This window comes from Homalodisca vitripennis, chromosome 2 (genome assembly GCF_021130785.1).
Source record: "Homalodisca vitripennis isolate AUS2020 chromosome 2, UT_GWSS_2.1, whole genome shotgun sequence".
NCBI classification, from domain to species: Eukaryota; Metazoa; Arthropoda; class Insecta; order Hemiptera; family Cicadellidae; genus Homalodisca; species Homalodisca vitripennis.
The window spans coordinates 236,164,454-236,191,094 of record NC_060208.1 but is presented as its reverse complement, the minus strand read 5'-3'; the positions used below and the strand labels follow the sequence as shown (position 1 = coordinate 236,191,094).

At 37.4% G+C, this 26,641-nt stretch overlaps 1 protein-coding gene across 1 annotated transcript; it reads right to left on the bottom strand.

Moving 5' to 3' along the window:
• Positions 1-2,258: 2,258 nt before the first annotated feature.
• Positions 2,259-25,911, bottom strand: LOC124355518 (transcription factor Sox-11-like). Its single transcript, XM_046806679.1, has 2 exons — positions 25,564-25,911; positions 2,259-6,287 (listed from the first exon to the last, which is right to left on the bottom strand). Exons 1-2 carry the CDS (start codon positions 25,687-25,689, stop codon positions 5,178-5,180), a joined length of 1,236 nt encoding a protein of 411 aa, XP_046662635.1. The 5' UTR covers positions 25,690-25,911; the 3' UTR covers positions 2,259-5,177.
• Between the last annotated feature and the right edge of the window lie 730 nt (positions 25,912-26,641).

Below are 26,641 nucleotides of genomic sequence, written 5' to 3'. Positions count from 1 at the left end.
CTGCAGTCTAAACGTGTCAGGTGCCAATAACGTTCTCGTGTTCTATCGGAAACAGTTTACCCAAGAATCACATGTCGTGTGTTTGATGTATTCCTGGCAAGTTGCAGGAGTTTGACGGAAATGCTGCTGCAGGCGCACACACGTGAACGTTGCCGCTCTCAAGTACAGTGTTATTGACTGCAGTCTAAACGTGTCAGGTGTCAATAACGTTCTCGTGTTCGTGTTCTATTGGAAACAGTTTACCCAAGAATCACATGTCGTGTGTTTGATGTATTCCTGGCAAGTTGCAGGAGTTTGGCGGAAATGCTGCTGCAGGCGCACACACGTGAACGTTGCCGCTCTCAAGTACAGTGTTATTGACTGCAGTCTAAACGTGTCAGGTGCCAATAACGTTCTCGTGTTCTATCGGAAACAGTTTACCCAAGAATCACCTGTCGTGTGTTTGATGTATTCCTGGCAAGTTGCAGGAGTTTGACGGAAATTCTGCTGCAGGCGCACACACGTGAACGTTGCCGCTCTCAAGTACAGTGTTATTGACTGCAGTCTAAACGTGTCAGGTGCCAATAACGTTCTCGTGTTCTATCGGAAACAGTTTACCCAAGAATCACATGTCGTGTGTTTGATGTATTCCTGGCAAGTTACAGGAGTTTGACGGATATACTGCGATTTACTGTACAATCACTGCCCGGCAATAAACTAAATCATTCCTGTTTCAGGGCTGTGATGAAGTGCAAACACAACCTCTTCAATTCCGACACCAATCAAACTAATGCTTTCGTAAAATTGTGTGCTACATCATCTTTGTTCTTGTGTCAATAGATGATCTCCCAAGTCTGTTAAAAATGACTCATAATATTATATTTTTTAGAATTGGTTTATAAAAATGTTTTTAACTATTTTCATTGGAAATATTTTTGCCTCCATATAAAGTAGGCAACATTTCACCTTTCAACATTAACTAACTTGCACTCGCAACCTAATACATGTCTTACATGCCTTAATTAGCTATAACATTATTCTGTCCCATTTAATCTATTTATATCACGCATTCCGCCGAGATGCGTAAGATTATAGCCAAACTTCCTTATAGGTTTCATATACACACTACACGGTAACTTGAATTAGATCTACAACATTGACGTCACTAAAGGGGGCGTTTACTTAGCATCAACTGAATAAGCACCTCCTGGATTTGGTGTCCAGCCAAAATATGGCGCCTGAACAGTTAGGGTATATCTAACTCGACCTTAAGTATCCTTGCTCGGCCTAAGCGAGCTTCCCTTCCAACATAATGATAGACTACATACAGCAGGCATATTTCCTGAGAGCATGGCCTCCTAGGCAGAGTATATAGTTCAGCTATATGTTCGTGTTTGTGAGGGAATACGTACTCCCAAAAGGAAATAGAGAGTGCTAATTTATCAGCTTAGTGCACAATTATGTGCTGAATGTGCACTCACTAAGAATGACGTCATAGCACTGAATTGGGGATTTGAAAGCACAATAAACGATTTTTCTGCCACCAAAGCTGTTAAACCTCACAAGTTTTGTAAACACACAGTTTGAATAAGTATTAAATAATTGTTTCGTTTTCCATTGATTATTCAATTTCAATAACCCTTTTGCCAGAACGTTGTACTCGTATATCGAGGTAATTATAATTGAGACTCCATTTCAGAAATACAGGTATAATTTCATATTCTAATGTGTATTGCGAAGTATGAACATGCGAATGATATTTTTGATCTTTCCCAACTAATAATAAAATACAAAAATGGCTTTCTATACAGTAAATTCTATGATGTTTCAAAAAACACTTTAGCTTACAGTGTTTTTATACTGGTACCTATAAATAACCAGAATCTGGAGCTTAACAGTCAGTTAACACACTCATGTACTAGCAGGGGATTTATACTGACTCCATGGCCTAATACAACAGTAGTTAATGTACTAGTACATTATAACACCAGCATTGTACCATAGTTTACAATATGAAAAACAATTAACTAGACTGTGACATTATATTTTCACACTCACCACCCTGAGTTTCAAAAGTTAAGTCTTAAAAACTACACCTCATAGCTTCACTTGACTGCATGGAAATGTTGCCCTTACCGATTATACTCAAACTCACCAATATCTGACACTTTGCAATGTTAATGTCATGTTTTTAGACACTCCAAGGTTGTGTCCATTTTTGCTATTACTTTACAACTATTGTAGGAAAACAAGTAGAGGATAAAAATAGACCAGACAGATTAAAAAAAAATCATGGTTTATTCACCATTATAATATTTTATAAGGTATAAACAAAACTACAATACAAAATGTACAATCTTACAATAATATAACTATTTATATATATATATTTATAAAGTGAATATGATACATTGGGCCGTTTACAAATAAGTAGGATCGAGCAAGAAATAAACTTTGTTTTTACAATTTATGTGCAAAAATATTGCTAATCCGACAAAACTACACTAGATAGAAGCAACGAACGAAAAGCCGGCGTCGAGGCCAGATTAAGGCAGTGTCTACCACAGGCTCATCAGAACTAGCCTACAGTAAGTACAGATGAAAGAGTTGGGGTTCGGAGATACGGTATGGTACGTACTGACAACAAGCGACTGGGGTGCACAGTTCAAGTCTATGCAAGCGTGGATACAGCGTAACCAAACAGAAAACAGCCTGTATCACATCTCCTCAGCGCAGCTCATATCGTAGGGTAATATTCAACTATGTCAAATTATAAAAGTAGCGTCTAAAATGACAACAATGCACTTTTAAATACAGCGTGATTACGAGAGATGATAAATTAATCTGATAATCTACACACAAAAGAACAAAAACCCGACGAATGTATGAATGAATTTATTGTACTGGTGAAGTGAAATTTCTCTTCCATTTGGTTTGCAGACATCTCTAAATTGACACTGACCTTTTAAGCTACACATGTATAAGTATTTAAATTGTTACTATGCGTTACGAATACGTGAGTTACTTTGTACGACTGTGTTAATGTTAATGACGATGAACATGTAATTTTGTTGGTTAAAGAGATGAGTATGCTACACAATATTGCACTAGGATAGGAGAAATCGATTAACCTCTATGTAACATTGTTGGATTGGCATAGTTACTGACACATGTAGTAATCTCTGAAAAGTTGGCCCACCCCATCCTTGAAAACAAAGACATAGTCTTGATATCATATCGACGGTACATTCAATATATGTATATACAAAAATAACCTTTCAGGATCTATTTGACCAGTTGTTTATTAGGCTTCGCAACACTAAGGACGTTTGGGCATCAAGTTTTAAATCATACATTTCTAGAAAAGAAGGTCATATTTGATTACATATTTGGTAAGAATATCACAAATAACTAATTTTGGAAGACGAGTGAAAATAAAAAAAATTCTGAATTTTACCACGTGACACGTACAAAGATGCAAAACCACTTGTAGTGTCCACGACACGGAACTGAGGCTAAGTCAAACGCCAGGGTAAGTTGCAAGTATACAATTGTGGGTATATTAATACAAAAAGTAGCACTATACATATCAACAAATAAGCGTAAAAAGGTATACAAGGCTTAAGGGATTGAGGATAGCATCAAACTGAGTAGTGAATCAAACAAGAGTATAATATAATTGAGGACAAAATATTACCAAATGGAAAACGTTTAATCAAATTCAGGAGATACCTGAGAAAATCTACAAACTATATTCAATTCAAATAAACACAATCTTAAGTCTAAGTAATTTTTAGGCATGAATAATTAGCCAAAGGGGGCACTTAAATGAATCAACTATTTATTACACAAGTAAGCACATGGAATAAATACTTTTATAAGGTAAAGTCCATTAGAGATACAAATATAAAAATATTTGCTTTTGCAAATACAATCGAAATGTGATTAGAATTTAAGTAGAAAACTTAAAAAACTAAACGATATCATATGTTTAAATTGTGATAATTATTTAACAATTCTCCATAATACTGAACAGTTTTGATGTGCATAAATATAAACAATTTTTACAAAACGTATTAACAGTACTATAGACAAACAAAAACCATTTGTATTTACAAACAGTAAATTAAGAACTCTTCATTAAAGCAAACCATTATCAGTACAAAAAGGATAAGTAAAAAAACAAGTTACCATTATTCTTAGCAAATCAATATGGTCCCAAAAATCAAACTAGTCAAAATTTTACTTGAATTCTGTTATACCCAAACACAAAGTTCGATAAAACTACTACATTCCTAATGATTATTACACTAAAATGCCCCCTTGCTTGAAAATGACATAAGCTGGAAACTATCTTGACTGCCCTTGAAAATGCTTGGTCGGTTACTGAAAATGTGTTATCACAGCCTGATATATTATTCCTGGGCCTTAACAGAATAGGATGGCATAAACCGAACATCACTGGATAACATGGTGTTAATACTCGTGTTAGGACAAAATGTGTGTAACATTACACAAGCTACATCGAGGTGTACAATCTAAAACTTCAATGCGTGATCAAAACACACCAAAATATGACTTCCGTACAGAAATACGGAGGGAGAAAAACATTCCAATTACTTTTAACATCCATTAAAAATATATTCATTTTCAAAATAGCACATTTCGATTATGACACGAGATTATGAAAAAGCACGTTTAAACTGATGTAACAACCATAGAAACTAACGAATTTGAATCTACAGGACTAATGTAAAGCGAGAGCCTATCGTTAAGTAAGGCCCAGACAATAAGACATGAGATCAATGCTCCGACGAGCTGTGCCTATAGTAAATCTGTGGCATGTATCTAAAACATGGACTTAATTCGGACCAGAACATTGGACACAGCTGTTTTCGTTAAAACTAAACTTAGGTCTATTTTTACATTTTAAGAGTAACTTCTCAATTGAAATTTTACAATGTCGCTGCCGTGAGTTCGGTGTTGCTTATAATTCTACAAAAACCATTAATTTGCTCTCGAGTTCACATGTTTTAGTCGTCACACAAACGTTACATCTCAACTATTCTAGACAACAAAGGCCTAAAAATGTCGTTACACAAATCCCATCCAATGAGCTCGAGTACAGAATGATACAATTAACGAATCAGTCAACATTCAAGAAAAGTTCATTTTATCACCGAACAAAAATTGCACCTTCAACAGTTGATAAATTCCGCAAACGTCGTTTCTACCCAGTTATTACTGACACCGATGTCGCAGATAATGTCGGATACGTCCGGTGTGCAGGAGAATTCAAAGTGCGAGCCGGAACTGGAGCTCGTGGTATCGAAGGTATCGATGTCCGTGGTAAGAGTGTCCAGATCCACCTTGAAGTCCGAAGGAATCTGTAAAAGGTCGGTGAGGGAATCCAGGTCGGCAAGGCTAGGATTCTCGCCTGTATGTCCGGTAGCGGCCATCTCCGAATCGCAATCCATCGGCTCCTCCTTTATCAGCAACTCCTGCTTCAAGAGGTGGGAATCAGGTTTGATCAGGAAGTCCTGCTGCATGTCGTCCGGTTCCGACTTGATAGTGATAACGGGACCTAACGTGAGTTCTGTGAAGTCCGTCTTCATCGGCGGTATTACTCTTCTCTCTAAGACTTTGATTTTCCTCATCTCGGGTTCCCTCTTGACCTCCAAGTGAAGCGATCCCTCGTCGTAGAATGTCGCACTCTCCGGGGAATCCGGGGTGTCGCACGACGGACTCGATGGCACTTTAGCGTGGACTGTCGGAGGTGAGTTCGTGAACTGACGGCCGTGACTTTGTCGCATACTGTCCTTCAGTTTACGATCGATCGTCAGGCGGACTTTCAGTTTACTGTGGTTGACCGGGCTCAGTGTGCTCGTCTGGATGATACCGTTGCGCCTGATCAGAGTGTCGGGTTTTGGTTTGACTTCGTTTACGTGAGAATTGTTATTGGAGTCGTTCCTCTCTAGAATTAGTTGACTATGGTGGGGGGAAGACTTCTTCTGTTTCTTTGGCCTGGACGGTGAGACCTTGGGAGCGGGTTTGACAGTCTTCTTCCTTGGTCTGTACTTGTAGTCGGGATACTCCTGCAAGTGCATGAGCCTTAACCTCTCGGCTTCCTCGATAAAAGGTTGCCTCTCCTCTTCTGACAGCGTCTTCCATCGCCTCCCCAGCCTCTTGGAGATCTCCGCGTTGTGCATGTCGGGTTGCATCTCGCAGATCTTGCGGCGCTCTATCTGAGACCACACCATGAAGGCGTTCATCGGCCGTTTGATGTGATTCGGATTGTTCTTCTTTGTCTGAAACAAAACAAAACACGCTGTAATAATATTGCTGTGATTTTAAGAAAACTGAGTTTATAAAAATGTAATAAATAAAACGAAGACATGCGACGCTATCATTGAAGGCTAGTTTAAAATAACAAGTTTAGATTATGTATGTGGGTTTTGAACAGCTGTTTGAAATAAGGCTGCGGGTTAAGTCAACTTCCTGGTGCGTCAAGGCCGACAGCTGAGCGAGCCCGACAAGGCCAAGTTGATCATTTGTTAGTCCTCACCCGAGCAAAAACGGCTTGCCAAAACTCGTTATGCATATATTAACACTATTACTGCTCATATTTGACGCCACCCTACTATAAATACGCGAGCTCACTGGTTTATATAACCCCGCAGTGCAGCCGGGAAGTAGCGGTGCATTAAATAAACAACTTTATTGCCGATTATACTTTGATGTTGATGTATGTTTACCCGAACGCTGAGAAGAGGTTGTTTTCACTTCGTACTACTTCAAGTTACGACGTACTAACGACAAAGTACGGATGCTCTTTCATCATATTCTAGTTGTTTGCGCACACCAATAGGGAGATTTTACCACTTTTAAATAAAAACCGTGCTTACTTATTAGTAGAAACCAATTTAACACGGCCTGTTCACATACCTGATCATATATTTAATTATTTGTAACATAGTAATGGATATCGCAAATACATTGCTCTTAAGATCATTGCTCATTATGCGTGCGTATTTTGAGGTGTATTAAAATCAATTATTTTACAATATGAACCGTGTTGCTTCTCACAAACAAATCCATATTTACCGCAGTGCAGAACCATTGGGTAAGTCCAAGAATATTCTGGGGTGGAGCTTGTAAAATGAAAACGAGCGCGACTCAGCAAGGACCTTGTGGGAGCATTTGATGGGCTTTTAAACAATGTAACAAGTCATTCTTTCAACATAAGGAAATAGTTAATCTTGAACTTTTCAGGGTACTGAAAGCAAGCCCATAAAGAAAGTTTAATGCCAGTTTTACGACAATGTAAGGGCATGTTGTACGGCAATTACAGCTCTCCTAGTCCGCAACCTTCTACACAAGTGCCGTGTATATACAGCATTGGCTGAGGCACGGCATTCATATTTTGATTTGTCAATCGTGTGCCGTTACCGGTACAGTTACAAAGCGTTAATTGAATTTTAGAACCACTGAAGGCCGAGGTAGTGGTTTACGATCAGGCCGATTACAACGCCTCAGTCCGGCCGCAACCGTGATTATTGTGTGTTTTCCCATAACTGGCGCAGCAAAGTTGCTTCATTTTTATTTTCTTCCCAGAAGCGAATCAACTCCTATTTGCGGAAGATCAATTTAGAAGCTTGCCGACGTGTTGGCGGCGATTGAAGTTCAAAAGATCTCGAGAAGGAACGGACGGTTTGTTCAATAATCGGAGAGAAGAGTGCAACAACTTACGACACTATAATAGAAGTTGTTCTTGACGACCTTCGCTTGACAGAGCACCTCCTCCACTTTCACTCTTACATGAACCAACCTTCTCTCCGTTGTGAGTTTTTGACTGAATCACATCTTATGAAAAATAATAACTTGATTTATAGGCTATTGCGTGAATAAATATGACTATCTGGTGAGGCCTCATTTTTAACTACACTTATAAAAAGTTACCTCATAATAATCACACAGCGTACACCGATATGATCATGGGTCGTGTGAAAAGAACTTTTCAAAGTACATTTATCTACTTGTGTTTCTCAATTTTATGACTTCGACAGAGAGACACTGAGAGGCAGGGGAGTGAGTGTAGCGAAGACCCACTGATTCACAGCTCTGTGTAGGCATGGCGTGATGCTGACTCACGCTTCCGTCGACTATAGCTGTAAGCCCGTTAGCAAATATTGTAAAGTGGAACAAACGCGGTCGCTATTTCTAGAGCTCACAATGTTTCAGTGTAATGGAGCTTCACGTGATGTACCCGTTTATGTACCCATTGTGTGATCAATGATCAATAGCAAACTCGTCCAGTGGGGTGTATTGATATCTACACTGACAGATTAGTATGTTCATATCAGTTTAAATGATGTTACTACATACTGTGTTCGGGGAACGGCTACGCGGACAGGAATCCTTGTTTTGACAGGGCTCGACGAAGAAGAGGCTGGCACGCTCGGAAATCCCAAGTGCTTATAATAAACATTGTATAAATAACCGCATCCCAGCGTTGGCAGCTAGAAACCTTCAAACTCACATCTTGGCAAGGGCCGCTGGGTTTTGACGCACTACGGGAATGCGGTAAACTGCCGCCCCGTCACGACCTCCTCAGAGATGCGTTTACGAGACTGTTATGTCCCTCTCAGAACTAAACCGGCGCTAACTCCATCCCAGGGACTTACATATTTACAGCGCCAATGAAACAGTCGGGTTACAAGCCGCGTTAATTTTACGGCCGTGTAAAAGTGGTACTTTCTAAGGTGCCTTGCTTACCCGAGGGATATGTTACCGTAACGAAGTAAAAGCGGTAAATTTACGGGTTCAACACGTAACGAGATGGATCTCAATTGGTCACAAAACCAATACAGTTTATCGATGTCACTTTTATTGAAGAGATATTTTTTTCAATTAAATGTCAAACGCGTGATTAAAATCTGTTACCCTCGCAATTGTATGGGGTTATAATATTTAAAACTACCCCCGCGAAGCCTCTAATGGAAGAGCGAAGGGGTAATAAAGATGTAACCAAACGCAATCGAGGCAAAACACCCGGACATTACCGTTGTTGCAGGGTCGAGTCCTGTAATCGGCGAGGCGTTATCACCCTAATGTCAGATTGAGAAATGAAATCAAGATGCACGTCTAGGGGGTTAGCTCGCCACGCAAAGCTACAGAGCTAGCGCGAGCGACATGTCGGGCTAATAAGAAAGCAATAAAGTAGCCAACCGAGGGAAGGGGGATCTGATAAGCGATTCCGTGATCAGGGGTTAAGCAACAACAGCGCTCCGTGTGCACGCCACTGCAACTACTTCCTCCACGGTAATTTCCGCCCGGCGTAACCTACCGCCACCTGCTGCAATTAGGGTTCCAACGGTGTTGCATCCTTATCTATTCTGACAGCGAGAGGCCGATAAGATAGGCAACAGGTACATACCTCTTACCTTCCTTCCTTTCCAATAGTCTAATAGTCTCGGTTACAGATATGGCACTGTCAGTTGTACAGGAAGTTCTGATTAATGAAAACACTAACAACTCGTCTGATTACCGGGAGTTCGATTATTTGTACTTACACCATTGTAACCACGCGTTCCCAATAGTTTAATAAACAGAACCAAGATGATATCCTGAATTAAATTTTGAATACATAGATTTTACATAATATTTACTAAATTTTCATCTATGTTATCTCAATGTCACATTAATTATTTACTTAGGCAGAGAAACAAATTATAACTCGACTAATTAGTAAGGCGCCATCGTGACAAGAACACGAAGCAATACCAACCTGTGGGCGGAAGTTCACGATAGCACCATATGTCTGATAACGAAAAGCCAACGTAGAATCTACGAGAGATCTCACGCTATACTAAGCTCCGTTCCGAATCAGACAATTAAACTGCACAATATGGCATTACGTCGTTTGCGACAGATGGCTTAGCCGTTACAACCGCCCCCCGATCTGCCGTTATGTACAGGGAATATCGTAAAACGGCGAGACAAGGGTTTGTCATTTCCCGTGACAGGTGGCACAGTACATCTAACTGTACGATTGTGCACTGCCGCCACACACTGGAACTGTGGGAAATACTTTCAGATAAATATCTGCATGTTGCAATGATACGTTTCTATCGTCATTCCTTCAGAAGAAATAGGCAGATTTTTATCAATTAAGTATTTTAATTCCTTATGCTGTGGCGACGGAAACACATCCCAGCTTGCGGTTACACAAGTGTAATGGACATTTACAGGCCAATTTCCACTTCGGGAAGCTGCTCAACGCCTGATGGATCTTTCGGTCGAACACTTCACTTTGATCAGTCCTCATTGTCAAATGCAGCGCACTATTCGACCTCATTACACCGTCGAGCGTTAGCGCTAGAGGCCGGCTAATTCAACAGAAAGTCAAAGTAATTCCACACAATTGACAAATCCTGGTGAAATATCAGCGGCATTACACAATAGGCAATGGTCGCAATTTATCTGAGGACATTAGAGAATGTCAGCGGAGAGGTAGCGGCGGCGTGCAGCAGCCAAATGTTCTTACAAATGTCAAGGCTCGTGCTTGCTCGGCTTCATGACGAAAACTGGGCGAATGTCATCATATATCTACGCGTGTTACGAGACCTGTAGCAGTACCCGGTATCGGCGTAGGGCAACTTCTGTGTAAAAGATTTATACACAATTTTCCAAATACAAATTGAGATTCGACAAAACGCCCCCAATAAAGTACTGCTTAATTTGTATACCGAACCTTTGGGCGCGGAAAACAGAACGAAGATTTAACGAGCAGACGCAACAAAACAACAGCACTTCACTGCTGAACGAGAAATTACAATGTCAATTGCTCACTAACCATTCCATCCGAGAGCTTACATTAAAATGCAAAGTATGAAAATAATGAGGTGCTCGACCGCGAGCGCTGCTACGAAACATCACAGCGGAGTAATGAGGAGCGGTTCAAAAGAACGGTTAGTGTAACGTCTAACGCTGGATTTATTTAACGTGGATTTATCTGGAGCCACGCCTTCTAATCTCTGGTCGACTGCTCGGTCCCGCCTTGGGTGGTGGTGGCGGCCGCGAACTGTCTGTGGTACACCGCATTGTGTCTCATCTCTACAGAAGCCGGGTCGGTTTCATTATTTTTTTTAATGGGCGGCAACGGAAATTCAGACGAAACGTCCGGAGTTCTGCGAATACAACGTCAATTAGTGAAACTTTACCGTACAATTAGTAAGGGTTGTGACAATATTGGATAAAATTTCATTTTGTGAACAAGTTCATCTGAACGATTCTGTTAATCGAGTTTTAAGTAAAAGTGGGTAACGCTAATCCGAACAAATCGAACTCGCGACCTGTTGAATCCAGTTTTTCTAGAAAGCGGCGTGGTGGCCGGAAGACCTAACCTTTAATACGATGTGAGAGCCAATAATTTCCCCGATAAGAATTACAGATTCATTCGAATGTCGACCTCACCGCTCATGACTCGACCGGGCAGAAATGCCGGATTTGCATAAGGGATACGTATTACGGTGGAAACGGCACACGGGGTACGAGGCATGCGGGGACAGGAAACGGAGGAGATTGGCTACCGGCTCGGTTGATGAACCGATCTCGGCCAAATTACAGTAGCTGTCCGGCGATGATGATTTGAATTTCCGTAAGCGATTAGCGGTTGACGGCGCCTCGTCACTCGAACTGCGACAAACAACCGGTTCCGTCACCACTCGGTTTTAAGCCTAAATACTGCTTTTAACCCTGTCTTTAACCGAAGACCAGCCACCCCGACCCACAGCTCGGCGAGTGAAACTCTTGATTCACAAATTCACAAGCACCAATCGGATGGTTCCGACAATATTCATTACAGGTACGAGAAATCAAGGTTCGTTTCGAAAGAATCAAAATTGGTTAAAATAGGAGTTACATGATCTATTTATGATGGAAACATAATAATAGTTGAAATGTCACTTTTTTCTTGCTTACCCACTAACCGTAAGGATTTTACTTAAATGATGGTAAATGTACTTTCTGAGTCAATGCATTAATGAAGTTTCCAGCAAAAATTTTACCATGTACTAACCCACAGAAACTCGCTAAAAGGTCCCGATAAAATTAGCGTAAAATCAATGAAGGGCTAAAACCTTGGAATATAATAATCTACAGATGGGGGGGAGCGGTGGTTGGAAAGGGGGAAAAGACTAATAGCAACGGGACAGAACACAAACGAACGATATTTTTACGACTGGACCGAGCCAGTTCAGTAATAAGAGGCCATTGTGTTGACGACAATTAACATAAAACAAAATACGGCAGAAAACCTGACCCGAATGCATAACGGCCGACGATTTCTATTCATGGGGGTTCTAAACTGTAATGAAGGCGACGTTATGAGTAATTTCCTCCCCCTCCCCCCCAAAAAAAGACAACATCCTAGCTGGAGTATTGTCGTGCCTAACGATGGCTTGTTCTGGAGAAACATTCAAGGAGTAATGAACAAACCTTCACGGCTTCCAGGATCTATATTTTAACACATAATTTTTTTTTACTATTGGAATTTTCATAGAATTACTTAATATACTAAATCAATATATATATATATATATATATATATATATATATATATATATTACCATATCAATACAAGGATCCCTTAGGGAAAAAGTGTATTTGCATCAGAAAAAAATAAAATAATAATTCATACAATACATAGCCTACTGAATGTTTAGCTACAATGCCCTAGTAACTAAATATGAAATATGTGTAAAATATACCCAATATTAAAACAGAGGGTCATTATTGGAGTGAAATGAATCTTTTAATAGGTCTAAAAAGGATGCACGTTTCTGATGACGACACATTTAACCCCCAACAAGATACACGAGTATAGTCTGTGAAATAGAATAACCAATTAAAAATAATCACATGCAGTTCGCAACAATGTTAAATATATTACAGCAGAGACAAATAATGGCGTTAGCGTAGTTACGTAAAAACGTCGAGTGCATAAATAGCTGACAACAAACCAATCACCGGCATGGGCTTATTCCTGTCACCTTAAAAAGCTCGCCGCCCGAACTGGCAAGGTTAGGTAAGGCGTCCTTGACAACGCCTGTTTTATGGCACGATCAGCTGTTTAGTTGTCGCCAGCTAACAACAGCGATATTCGCAGCAGTTTTTACATTTAACATTTACAATTCGGGTTTTTACATTTAAATGTATTCCGTTTGGTACGAAGTCGTTTGAAACATTAATACAGAAATATATTATACGGGCGAGTATTATTACTGTTGGGTATAAAGTCAATTTATCTTATCTTTGTTGCTTAACTGGAAATAAAGTTAACATTTTTCCTAACCACTAAAATACACCCTCTCGTAAAATATAATAATAATTGTAAAACCCAAATATGTGACAGAATTAAAATTTAATTTATCAACGATAATTAATTGAGGAATCATTTTAAGGACACCTACAACAATATAATTAACAACACGAAACTCATCCATCAGCACATGCCAATTCTAAACCAATCTGAGAATTAAATCAACATGTGACCATGGTCGGTATATTTTAGACTATCTAATTCCTTACATCTTGTAATTCAGACAAGAAGACAGACAGGCAAACCTTCAGACAACACGCGAGGGCAGGCACACGTGAGTGCGTCCACGTCCTTGAGTTGATCGGGACGGTCAACTAGTAGACCTTGTGGTATTTAAATATTCGGGGATTACCGTATCAAATAATAAAAAAAGTTTTACTGGCGCAGAAATATGATATAAAACTATCGACCTGTAGACTTCTTGACGCGATTTCTAAAAACGTGGCAAAAATTTGAAACACAGCTGACCAAATATTAACAAATAGCATTTATATTTTGGATTAATGTACGGAATACAAATAGTATCGGAAGTGTTCCAGCACGATTATTTCCATATTATCCATATCGTACGACGGCGAGATATAAGTATTATAACCTACTTGCAGAATAGGCTTCTGTAGCCCCTAGACCTATTGTTCGAGTTGAAACTGATCTAAGAAGGTAGATCAGGGTTTTTGGTTTCCATAAATCAAATAATTCACCTTTTAAATGCCTGTCTATGATTACTGCAAATTATACTACAATTTCATATTTAGCCGTAAACAGTACACATTATTTCTTTCGTCCAGCTACGTATTTCCGGTCTTGACTCGGTGGTCAGACAGCACAAACTCATGCATGACCTTCAACAAGCTCATGCATGACGTTTAAGCCCGCTGTTATCATTACGCACGTGACGCCCTCGGCAGCTAGAACCCATTAGTTGTCTCGGTCATTAGTGCGGATCTCAAGCAATCAAATTAGATAAGACCGGTAACGGCCGGCGTTGAAGCGAGAAGGGAGAAGGTGATAAACGGGGAGTGAGTCGGTTAATCTACCTGTCCCAGGACTACGCCACAGTAGCAGATAGTCCTACTGTTTACACCCGCGCTCACCATTAATTAAGGCGACACTATCTGAAAGATGGAGTTCCGCAAGGATACTTCACAACTTCTATTCTTATAACTCAAAGTGGCGAATGCTCCACAGTATGTTCAATGTCGTGCTTTATATTTTCCAACAAGGTGACTTCTCAAAATAAGTTATTTAATTAAATTTTTTTCAGAAAGAGAAAAACTGTAATTAAAGTTTAGGCATATAAATAAAAATGCTTAAAGTAAGCTATATTTATATTTAAAAAAAATAATGTTATAACAAACAATTAGGCCAAAAATTATATTGAAACTCTTTATTAAACCAAGACAAACGTGTAAAGCCTACTTACGTAATCCTTCAGTTAATCCTGTAAATACAAACAATTAAAGAACAATATGACACGCAATTCTTTTTACGTTACCAATTAAAGCTTGCCGAACGTTAAGCCTGGGGGAATAGTTAAATCCTGAACACAGCGCTGGCAGAGCGGGCAGAGAGCACAGTCATAAACATTTCAGACTCCTACCCCAGAGTGTAGCAGATAACAAAATGGGGTCTGGAATCACAAGGGCCGATTTGCAACTTTTGATATTTACGTCCCCCTGGCGGAAAGGGCACAATCAACCGGCTTAAAAAGATACGCTGCGCCAGCTCGATCTGAAAAACGCTTCTGGATTGATATTGCGTCAATATTTTCTCCCTTAGTTATGGCTACAGCCTACCGGACTGGTGAGAGCCAGACTCCTTCTGACTGTATACAGACAACGTAAATCCGTCACTGACTAAACTTATTGCCTTTCAGTTGTTACTTTCAACGTTTCATGTACAGGCATTTTGTTAGCAAGAATTCGTTTGGAAATTGTTTTTTTTTCTCTTTTTTGATCACTAATGAATATTATTTCATAAGGAACACGTCCAATAATTTGGCGATCCTATAAACAGACGTATCATTCAAATCGAAATCATTTGCAGACATTATTCACCTGAATTAAAATAAATCAGTACAACGAATTTACTTTACACCAATTTCTTCATTTTTCCTGGACCTTCAAGTTATGATGTTATATGTGTAGATATGTCCACTCCTCAATTAATTGCAGTTAATCAAACAAACGTGTGATAAACTTACGTACATTACCGTTAGGTGCTCACGATTCATAATTATATCAAAATATGAAAATCTATAAACATATTTTTGCGGTAATTTAAAATATATTTTAAACTGGATTTTTTTTTCTCTGACCTATTTAAGAGTAGGTTACGACTATAGTTATTTCTATTAATATTCTTACAGTCGGGTTCTTACAATAGAACTGAGTTCCAAGACAATGCTCCTACACATCACTAACCGCAAATCTCGAGATTCGGGGATGTAAGGAAATTCTGTAGGTCTAGTCTACTGTGGGAGATGACTGTTAGTTCCGAACTCGTCAAAGCTTCTTGCAATCCTACACATAAGGATGTGCCACGCCTGCCTGCTCTTGACTGAAGAGGCTGGGTTCAGAGCTGGCTGCCCCTTGTTCCAAGGAGATATGACTTGAGAGTAATGCCGTAAATTCTTCCTCGTGAATCTCGACAGAAGGAGGCCCCTACCCACAACCTTACCCATCCAGAATACCCCGTCAATCCGGAAGCAGCACAGACGTCCTGATAGGACTAGATGCAATTCGAAGCTTCATGTTCTAAGAGAAAAAAAAAACAAAATGCTCATATTTCATCTAGTTTGCGCCTCCTAATAATTTTAGTCCCTCGCCATGAATCATCTGCGGTGGCATTGGAGATAGGCCGACTAGAAGGGAGCGAAAGACGGCAATTACCAAGACAACGACCGGAGTCAATGACAGCCATGTCAGAGACTGAGGAAAGTGTCAGATCGGAGCGAGGCCCCACGCAAGGGAACTTCGAGAACTTCCTCGTATTCACCAACAGCTGGGAATATACAGTACAGTAAATCCCGCAAATGATAACGTGTCACTCTTTCTGATAATTCAACTCATAAATGATTGAATTACATTATTAATTAAAATTTCAACAATAGTTTACTATTCCAGGTCAAACAATATCTTAGAGTACTGTAAATCTTCCAAACATTGTAAATTCAAAGTCAATTGAAATGGTATGAAAAAAGGACAACGATTTAGACTTTGCTGGTTGCAATCCATTTGAAATGTGACAGCATGTGTTGGTTCGACATTTTTAAAGTATTTTACAACTTATGATCACTATCTCAGTGTTTATTACGGCAGAACATTCCCGAACCTCAAGTGGACACGATACCTTTTTACTGGAAGACTTTCGCAAGTGATGACTGCGATCTATAACATTCAATTCTATACAGGATTCTGAAGAACATATAACAGTGATGCAAGATTTCTTATGACAATTGTGACAGGTCCACTGGTGAATCCACCCAGTCCGACAGCAGAACTCGCATGGCTCAGGTTGGTAGAAAGATTTTGTCGATTGCTGTCGGACTAGTGAACCCACCCAGTCCGACAGCAGAACTCGCATGGCTCAGGTTGGTAGAAAGATTTTGTCGATTGCTGTCGGACTAGTGAACCCACCCAGTCCGACAGCAGAACTCGCATGGCTCAGGTTGGTAGAAAGATTTTGTCGATTGCTGTCGGACTAGTGAACCCACCCAGTCCGACAGCAGAACTCGCATGGCTCAGGTTGGTAGAAAGATTTTGTCATACAATGTCCAGCACTGATATCTAGAGTGTAGCGACAGGCTTGCTCCAGTGTGGCATGCGTAACTGCGACAAGAAGTGTCTTTAGTCCGTTATAATTTATAATCCAAGATTACGAAAATTTACATTCATACACATTTGTTTTGTATGCATTTTCGGAGAAAATGTGTGGCTAAAATAAGTAAGAAAAATAAGAAAAAAGTCCTCTCTATAAATTACATAACAAAATTAATTAAATTAATTAATTCATTACAGAATATATTGCAAAAACACTGACGCTTATTAAAAATTACTCTTTTGCAACGTTGGTTTTAATTACTTTCTAATGTCAACAAAATTTAAAATGCTACGAAATGATAACACAATAACATTCGCATGTACGCACACAATGTATGAGGGAATAATTTCCAATGCGCCATATACCATTAACCGCGCGTATCTAGTCTGAGCTATTAACGATGAGCTCTATCAGTACTTACTAGAATGTTACCAAGTATCACCGAACAACAATGAAGTTGACAGAAAACAAACGATTAAACTTAACAAGCTTTGGGCATTAATTGAAAAGTCGTGTCCTGAAAGTGGTCAATCACGATACCTAAACGTGAGAATCCCGTGATCCTTCCTAGACCCACAGAAGGGTCCTTATGTAAATCACACCACAGCAATTTAGGAATGTGTACAGACTTAACAGAAGGAACTTATAACGCAATACCGCTGATAAGCGAAACGCGTCAAATTGTTATAATTTAACAAATTTGAACAAACGAGCCAGATAGCTACTGTGTGAATCATCTGCAAATTCCAAAGGTAAGGCATTCATGGGCCACGTGACCAGATGGGTACTCAGCTGGTACATTTCCACGCCAGGCCTCGCTCGCACGATATGTGCTAATCGATAATAACACGTGGCTCACAAAGATAGCCTGACAGATTGGGTATCAGTTCCTGGCGACGATAACTTCGCTTGTCGATGATTGACTTGCATGATTTTTGTTACTACCAAACACTGGTTTGGAAAAAACACCCAACACACTGGGTTACGCGAAATTTCACCATGCTGGACCGTATAGAGGTGTGTGTGCTACGTAATCAAATGTCAATAGAATGATCTTAAGTTGTAGGAATATGACCCCTCTGTAAGCGCAGACACTTTCCATTCCTCAGAGAACCTCGCGTTTGGCACTAATTAAAAAAATTAATTCGAACTGGATTCGTTACAAAAGTTGAGATGGTAATATCTACAATAATAATTCCACTTGATTTCGTCTGGGCCATTTGGACTTCAGTGAACATATGTACCAAATAAACCGCTACATTTAGTTTCATAACTATCGTGATAGAGTAAAAATTAAACTCTGTTAATAAGCTTGAGTATATTATTTGGGACACAAAACGTATAAATCACACGCCAAGAAGAACTTCCGCGCGCTTGGTTGGACAGAACGAACAATAACATAAAAAAAGGAACCCTGCGATATTTAACATGCAGAGCAAGCGGGGCGCGGCTGTCTTTATTTAAAGGGTAACAAATTTCCAAAATAGCTGGAGTCTGGTAGGGGTAAAATTGGGCTGTGTGTGTGCGTTGCGTACGTAATTTATGTGCAGAACGTGTTTGGAGCGATCACGTAGAGGCCACTTACGTCAGATTTCGGATGTTTAGGCTACTACAAACATTTAATATTTATTGAAAGTTATCATTGAAATGTATTAACTGTTAAACAAAAATATAACTGGTTCAAACAATTCAAATATTGTAATGAGATGTATAAAATGGGGGGGGGGAGAAATGTAGAAAATTCTTAACCGCCCCTAGGTTCTTTGGAGTGTTTCATCGATCGTAAATACTACCGTATTACTTTTCTGGACTCTGATAATTACAATGAAATTGAATTTAACTTATCTCACTTATCAGTACCATAAATATAGATCAATATAGCCTACTAGATGAATTATTATTATATTCAAGATTTTAACATTATTTTTACTAAATTTCCAAAGATACTCTTAATATCCTAATTGTTGTTTAAATTGGTACAATAAAAGCTTATCTCGACAGAAAAATACAATTCTCGGAAAAGATATTTATATCCAAGGAATATTGTGTTCTGGCGCTTCTGAGAACCAGAGGCCTTTCCGGTCTCGTATTCGGCGAATTACAAAAATTTAATTAAAACATTATTTCCTGACGGAATTAAAAATACTTTGCAAGTGCATAGCGATGTTCATCTAGTCAGTGACGGTTGCAAGGTAATTAGTCGACACTAAAAACATTTATTGCGATCCTTGAAATAAATATATTAAGGATGGTGTAAGTAAGTTTCCTTGTCGTAGAATAATTTATAGGAACTGCGGCAGAGAAATTTGAAATTAGTTTTGGAAATGTTTTGTTATTACTGACGAAATGTAACGAGAAATTGTAATTCGAATACTTAATCAAGGAAAAAAATAATATCTCAAAATATAGTCGTTAGTTCATCTGAATTGTTGTTAGTTCAGTGCTCATTATGTATACGATTTAAACAATTTAGAAAAGTCACTATATAGTTAAAGTCAATAGGAAGACAATTTAAGTAAATAAATCATCGTAAATCCCCAAAAATCCCACCAGTGCTCCGTAGGCGAGGCAAAGTCCGAGAGAGAGAGAGAGTTGCCAGAGAGTAGCCACGCGCCACTGTTGCCATGCAGTCTACCAGAGATGAGTGGCGTGGCGGTTATGCAAGCCCATATCTCACGGCTCAAGGTCACCATAACATCTCTAATCGTACTTACTTTATCAGCTAAAATAAGCCACAAGTGCCTGTTGGGCATCACGTTTACAAGTCGCCTCGGCCTTAACAGTCAACAAACGATATCTGAACAACTCTCGAGTTGATTACGCCGAGCAAACGATGACGGTAACCGATCCCAATTTACACTTTCTCGACTTACACCATCTCTTCTCATAGTGATGTGTTCACGTACCATCTGTGCATATAATTACTCAAGTCTCCATTTATTCTCATCAACAGATTATTTTTCCACTTTAAAACGTTGAAATGTTCGAAAATAAGCTAATGCATGCATTTTAGAGGACACTGTGCTAGTCTAAAATGTACAATGTCATGCAAAACAAACACAAGCGGTACAACAAATAACATGTTTCACTATTTAAAAAACAATTCTGCATCCGGTAAGTGATAATATAAACATTTGCACTTTTATACATTTTACATTTAAATATGAATTTAGAAAAATAATCAACCACTACTATTTATTACATTTTTTGAAACATTATTTTTTATTCGCGTATTACACACGTAACGGAAATTAATTTGTCCGTAAGTTTTGCTCACTATTTAAAACAATTCTGCATTCGGGAGTGATAATAAAATAAACTATTCCACTTGTATAACATTCAACAATTAAATATGAACTTTAAAAAATAATTAACCGCTACTATATATTACATTATTTTATCAAGGTATTACACTTACTATACGTATTGATATGAGTTAATCGAAATATAAATTATAATTACGTAACGGAAATGATTTCGTTCTTAAAATTTGCTCATTTCGCTTTACATAGTACACCGTACTAAAAAAAGTCGTAGTGTTATTACACTTTCTGAACAACAATGATTCGTTAACAGGGCGCTAATAATGTCCGTACATATTACGGAACGCTAAAATTGAAAATAAAGAGCAAGGGAAGACACAACACGCCGAAAGTAAAACGCCGTTGGAGGCGTCAGCAACAATACCAGAAACCGTTACTACAAGTAATTTGCGAAACGTGCTGTCTTGAAAATAGAGCGGTAAAAACTTTACTGCAGACAGACTTGCTCTAGCGGAGTGCAGTAAACCTGACACAGGTGTAACGCTCTTGCCTTTAATGTTTCAATATTACAGTTACTCTTGCTCTAGCGGAGTGCAGTAAACCTGACTGTAACTCTTGCCTTTAATGTTTCAATATTACAGCACGTTACTTTTTACACAATTTACACAGACTTGCTCTAGCGGAGTGCAGTAAACCTGACACAGGTGTAACGCTCTTGCCTTTAATGTTTCAATATTACAGCACGTTACTTTTTACACAATTTACACAGACTTGCTCTAGCGAAGTGCAGTAAACCTGACACAGGTGTAAACGCTCTTGCCTTTAATGTTTCAATATTACAGCACGTTACTTTTTACACAATTTACACAGACTTGCTCTAGCGAAGTGCAGTAAACCTGACACAGGTGTAACGCTCTCGCCTTTAATGTTTCAATATTACAGCACGTTACTTTTTACACAATTTACACAGACTTGCTCTAGCGGAGTGCAGTAAACCTGACACAGGTGTAACGCTCTTGCCTTTAATGTTTCAATATTACAGCACGTTACTTTTTACACAATTTACACAGACTTGCTCTAGCGGAGTGCAGTAAACCTGACACAGGTGTAACGCTCTTGCCTTTAATGTTTCAATATTACAGCACGTTACTTTTTACACAATTTACACAGACTTGCTCTAGCGGAGTGCAGTAAACCTGACACAGGTGTAACGCTCTTGCCTTTAATGTTTCAATATTACAGCACGTTACTTTTTACACAATTTACATTTATATAACATCGGAATCATCTTTTCCTTCGGTAACTCTAATGAAGGGACGAAATCTTAAATTACGTTACCTCGTTTTACTACCAATTCCCCAGAAGAGAAGACTTGAAAAAGATTCTTAAAGGCGCCTCTTAAATACGATACAATAACGATAAAGCCAGCGAGGTGCAGAGGGGTAGCTTCCCCTCTTGGCTCGGAAAGCCTCTTTCGAAGGGAAGCCAAGAGTCGAGTTTCATGAATCCATAATTGTCGCTGGGCAGAGGCGGTCAATTAATATGGAAACGTTAATAGGGAGAAACTGATTTACCTTTTAATTCGTAAATAATTTTACCGTATTAAAAAAGTAATCAATTATTTAAAATAATTACTTCTAAATATTTTAATGTTATTTAAAAGAACATCCTTTTCGAAGGCAGCAACACATTTAGTACAATGTGAAAAAAGCTACGCCTATTAAATCGTGCTGTTGAATTACTAGTAGCGTTGGGAAGATACTTATTATTATAATGGAGGGCGTATCTGTATAATTCTTCTCCATGCAAACCATTATAATCATTCAGGGCAGACAAAAAAGGGTTACATTTCTGACCTTAAAGTCTTGCCTACAGTACAAGAAGGAGATACTCTAAGTAATCTATGTAAGTATTGTATTTCTATGATATGCCAGTATTTATTGATACAGACAGCAGTTAAGCAAATCTCTTATTTAGTGCCGATTCTTACAAAACTAACTTAAGTTAGTTACGTACAACAAAACACGATTATCAAAGTCCGTTTTACTACAGTGACGTCAAATTATAAAAATGTAATTCCCGCAAATTAAAAACAACCCGATTAAGAACTCGTAATGAACCAGATTTTTATTTTATTAAATAGGAGTAGATCACTCTAAATTTATCAAAAATTGTAATCCGTACCTCGAGAACAATTATGTCGAACGCCTAGCAAACCTTTGACATGATTAAATAATATGATAAAACGAATCATGCTTACAACAGAGGTTTAAATATTAAATCTCAAATTATTTACGTTAATTTGTTATAACATTGACAACGCAAAAATGTGCATTATCTCTCTAATCCAGGTGTAGGCTACACTTTTTCGTTATAATGCCAAAGATACCTCTACAAACCTATTCTATATAAGTCCCAGACTAATGAATTTCCATCAAAAAAGTATAAAAAGATATACCAATAGAGTAAGATTTAAACATTTTACTCTAAAGAGGAAAATACGATTAAATTTAACTGCATAACATAGGAACTTAGAACGCTTGAAATTGGAATTTGAAAAATGTTTACGAACAAATTCTAGGCCAACACATAAATCTACATAATCTCACACACCAGTATTACTTACAAATGAAAATACAACTTCCTTAGAAGTATAAGTCAATGCACGACATTTAACTGTTATTTATCAAATATGACACTACCACAATTGATTGATTGATTGATTATGTTAATAACTTATTAATATGAAGGTTAGAAAAGTATGTACACGCATTTAGTATGAGGACAATACCACATGTACTTATATAGAATTTAAATGATTTCGATAAAATTTAGCCAGGTTTAATTTTACAGAATTCAATAGTGGAATGAATAATGTTTTCGTATAATTATTAAAAGTAATTCGTTAAAAAAAATGGAAAATTGGAACAAATTTTGGCGAAATAAAGAATAAGAATTTTAATACACAAGTGTAGCCTAATACTGTAACTTTGCAAACTCAACATAGGCTATCGAATTCATTCACCTTTAGTTTTAAATAGTATTTTTTATTTTGCTAAATTTTTTCAGCTTCCACACGATATCAGTTTGTTCTGCAGTTTCTTGAGAACAAAACTTTTCTACAATATCGCAGTAATTGACAAGCCTGTTTTTGACCTAGTAAATGTAACTTTATGTTATATAAAATAGAAGAGGTGAATTTAATATGGTTTATCAAATAAGATTCAATTCCAACTGTAAAATATCTACATATAGTACAAAAATACAATACTTGGGAAATATTACACTTTCATCTTAAAAACATTTTGCATAACTTAATTCTTCTCTACTTGGACATTTTACTAAAGGATTGGGATTGGCAAAACTTTTAAATAAATAATTTAAGGGTACAATTTTCAGCTGAATTTACCAGTAAAAGATTGATAGATTTTCAGAGCAAATTAAATTAATCTTACTTAGTATGACATAATGAGAACAATTCATCCTGCGTATGAAAATGATTTAAGAAAATAACTATGGTGTACGGATGATCGTAACTAAGATTAAATTTTTGACCTTAGTCTGAAAATTTTTAATGGTACGTAGTTTTAAAAAATCCCATAATTTGCAGTACGTACACTCAAGATACTACTTGGGATATCATACAAATATATCACAATTCTGAGTGCTAGCTGTTTAAGTATATTATCTGAAGAAAGTCGTAATAGCCTAAGTTAAAATTGACTGCACGCCTGAATAAGATTAGAGTAAATGATAAATAAATTTCTAATACTTGACGTATTATGTTTGATGTAGGCTATTTAACTCTGACTTTTGTTAACAGTTAATTCCTAAATCGACTTGGCTAAATTTGGAATACACAGATATATCTGGATGTTTAACAGTTAAGTTGAGATAATTATGGATTCTATATCTCAAAAGTCATAGGCTGCCTATTTTTGTAGATAAATTATAGGCTAGGTTATTTATAAACTATTGCCAGTAACCTATTATTAATAAATAATTTTTTGAACTAATATTTTCAAAAAAACTATTATTATCAGTAATAAATTTGATATTGAAGTAAATAAAATAGCACTTTGAAGCGCTTATGCCGCAGATCTATTCATTTTTAACATCTAAATCGAAATTTTTATTAGTTTACAACTACTGATATAATGTTACACATATTAAATATTCCGTGACGTACGTACGTTTGGAATATTTCATACAAATTGGGATAGAAAGCAATTATTTCAAAGATAAACAAAACAGAAAGAGAAATGTTAGCTTGTTTAAAGGGGATAGACTCTACCGCACAGCTTCATTGCCTGGTGTAGGCTCCCATGCCTTGACATATCGCCACTTAAATTCTCCTTTTCTATGAAACACCAGCTATAGTTTACAGTTTTAGTGCCTACAAACAGTTTATTCATTTAAATATCAGATTTAAATTAATTATAACAATGTTGTAAATCGTGGTGACTAAAATATAATAATTATTAATTAACTTAGCCTACTTTTTATATGAAAACTTTCTATTGAAATATAACTATGCTGAACTAGGATTATCTAATGTCAGCAACGTTGAGTTCTATGTTAGCCTACCCATAAAAATTCGCCAACCTAGGTACTTGTACATATTCAACTTCGAATAAAAATAAATCAAGTTAGTTTTTATATGGGGGTTCTGCTGCTGGACCAACTTAAATAAAACATTTATAATATAAAACAACTTAAAATCAAACATATTTTGGAAAATCCAAATTTAATAATTAGCTATAATATTAAGTTAGTTTAACTGTACGGATCTAGAATTGTGTAAAAGATTTTCAAGAAAATTTTTTATTTATAAAGTAAAAAATATTTTGGACTCATAATATTTCACTGTTGATGTTAATTTTCATCTGACTTTCAATCCACAATTCTCATTACTCAACTTGTGATAACATAGGCTACTTATTTGTGGCAGTTAACATTTTTACTGTAAAAAAATTTTATTAATCCATTTGATTATGTTAGCCTATTCGTACCTTACATTGAAACTTAGGTCAATTGCCACGCAAACATTTACTAGAGCCGAAATTTTTATTGAATTTCAGAAAAATCGAAAAAACAAAAAGTTTAAAAAATTCTTACCTGAGTCGCATCTGAGTACGGGGTTGAAGAATTTTTATCCACCAGCTGACTGCCGAAGAGGGGAAGTCCGCTTGATGTTGGGCTATCAGAACGACTAATGTCGCCTTGCTGGGGCACCATATTCATAACAATTTAAATCATAACCCACAAACACTTAACAAATTTTTCACTTCACTCAAACCACTTATTTAACTGTTACAAACACCAGAAGACGTGTTTCAACAATTTCAACTCTAGTACTGAAGACGGTTTCAGAGCACACGTTGAATCCCGTATCCTCTTTCAGATGACATCTCGAGCTAACATCCTATCCGGTGCCACCCAAAAGACTGACTGAACGGAGTCCGAAACACTGGGATATTCTGAACACAACAAACGGGGAGTGGGGGGTGAACCAATCACAACGCGCTCCGCCAGCTGGCGCCGTCTGGGAGTCCCTCGCGCGAGGGATAAAGCCAACAAAACACATACATTTCAGTTGTAAATTTTTGCACGTGAGGGAGCTCTACTACTACACAAGTTTTTAGTGGAGTACACTTTAACATTGGAATTAAATATAAATTGGGAAATAAATAATTAGTTTTTAATTGAATTAGCTAATGCAATTGTCACGAAATACTACTGCTATATAGCCAATAATGTACGTATTGTAAAAAACACAAGAATATTAATGGGGAACTTCAATTATTTATTAACACTCATTTTAATTTTTACAAACATGATATACAACCTTCCAGCTTGGAAGTTTTAATGTAGGATAATAGCTAGTGGATTAGTGAACATTGAGAAAAGTTCACAATTAAAATAAAAGTATTAATTTTGATAAGTTATAAAATAAACAGTATTTTTAATTATTTGATTTCATATATAATTTTGGAATAAAATAGGAGTCTGGTGTTGGTAAACTAAAATAATTGTTTTTCTTATTTTCAGATTTTTATAATAAATTGTGTTATCTATGTATGTAACATTTATTTGGTAAATAATTCATGATAACGTTACAGTAATATAACGTTGAATACAGTACTAAATTAAAGTATTAGTAATTTATTTTACAGTGCAAGTGAAATGAAATAAT

Excerpts from the sequence above, each read along its gene's own strand:
- LOC124355518 (XM_046806679.1), bottom strand. The coding sequence starts at position 25,689 with ATGAATATGGTGCCCCAGCAAGGCGACATTAGTCGTTCTGATAGCCCA. Across the intron at positions 6,288-25,563 it reads CGTACTCAGATGCGACTCAG|ACAAAGAAGAACAATCCGAA; the intron begins GTAAGAATTTTT and ends GTTTTGTTTCAG.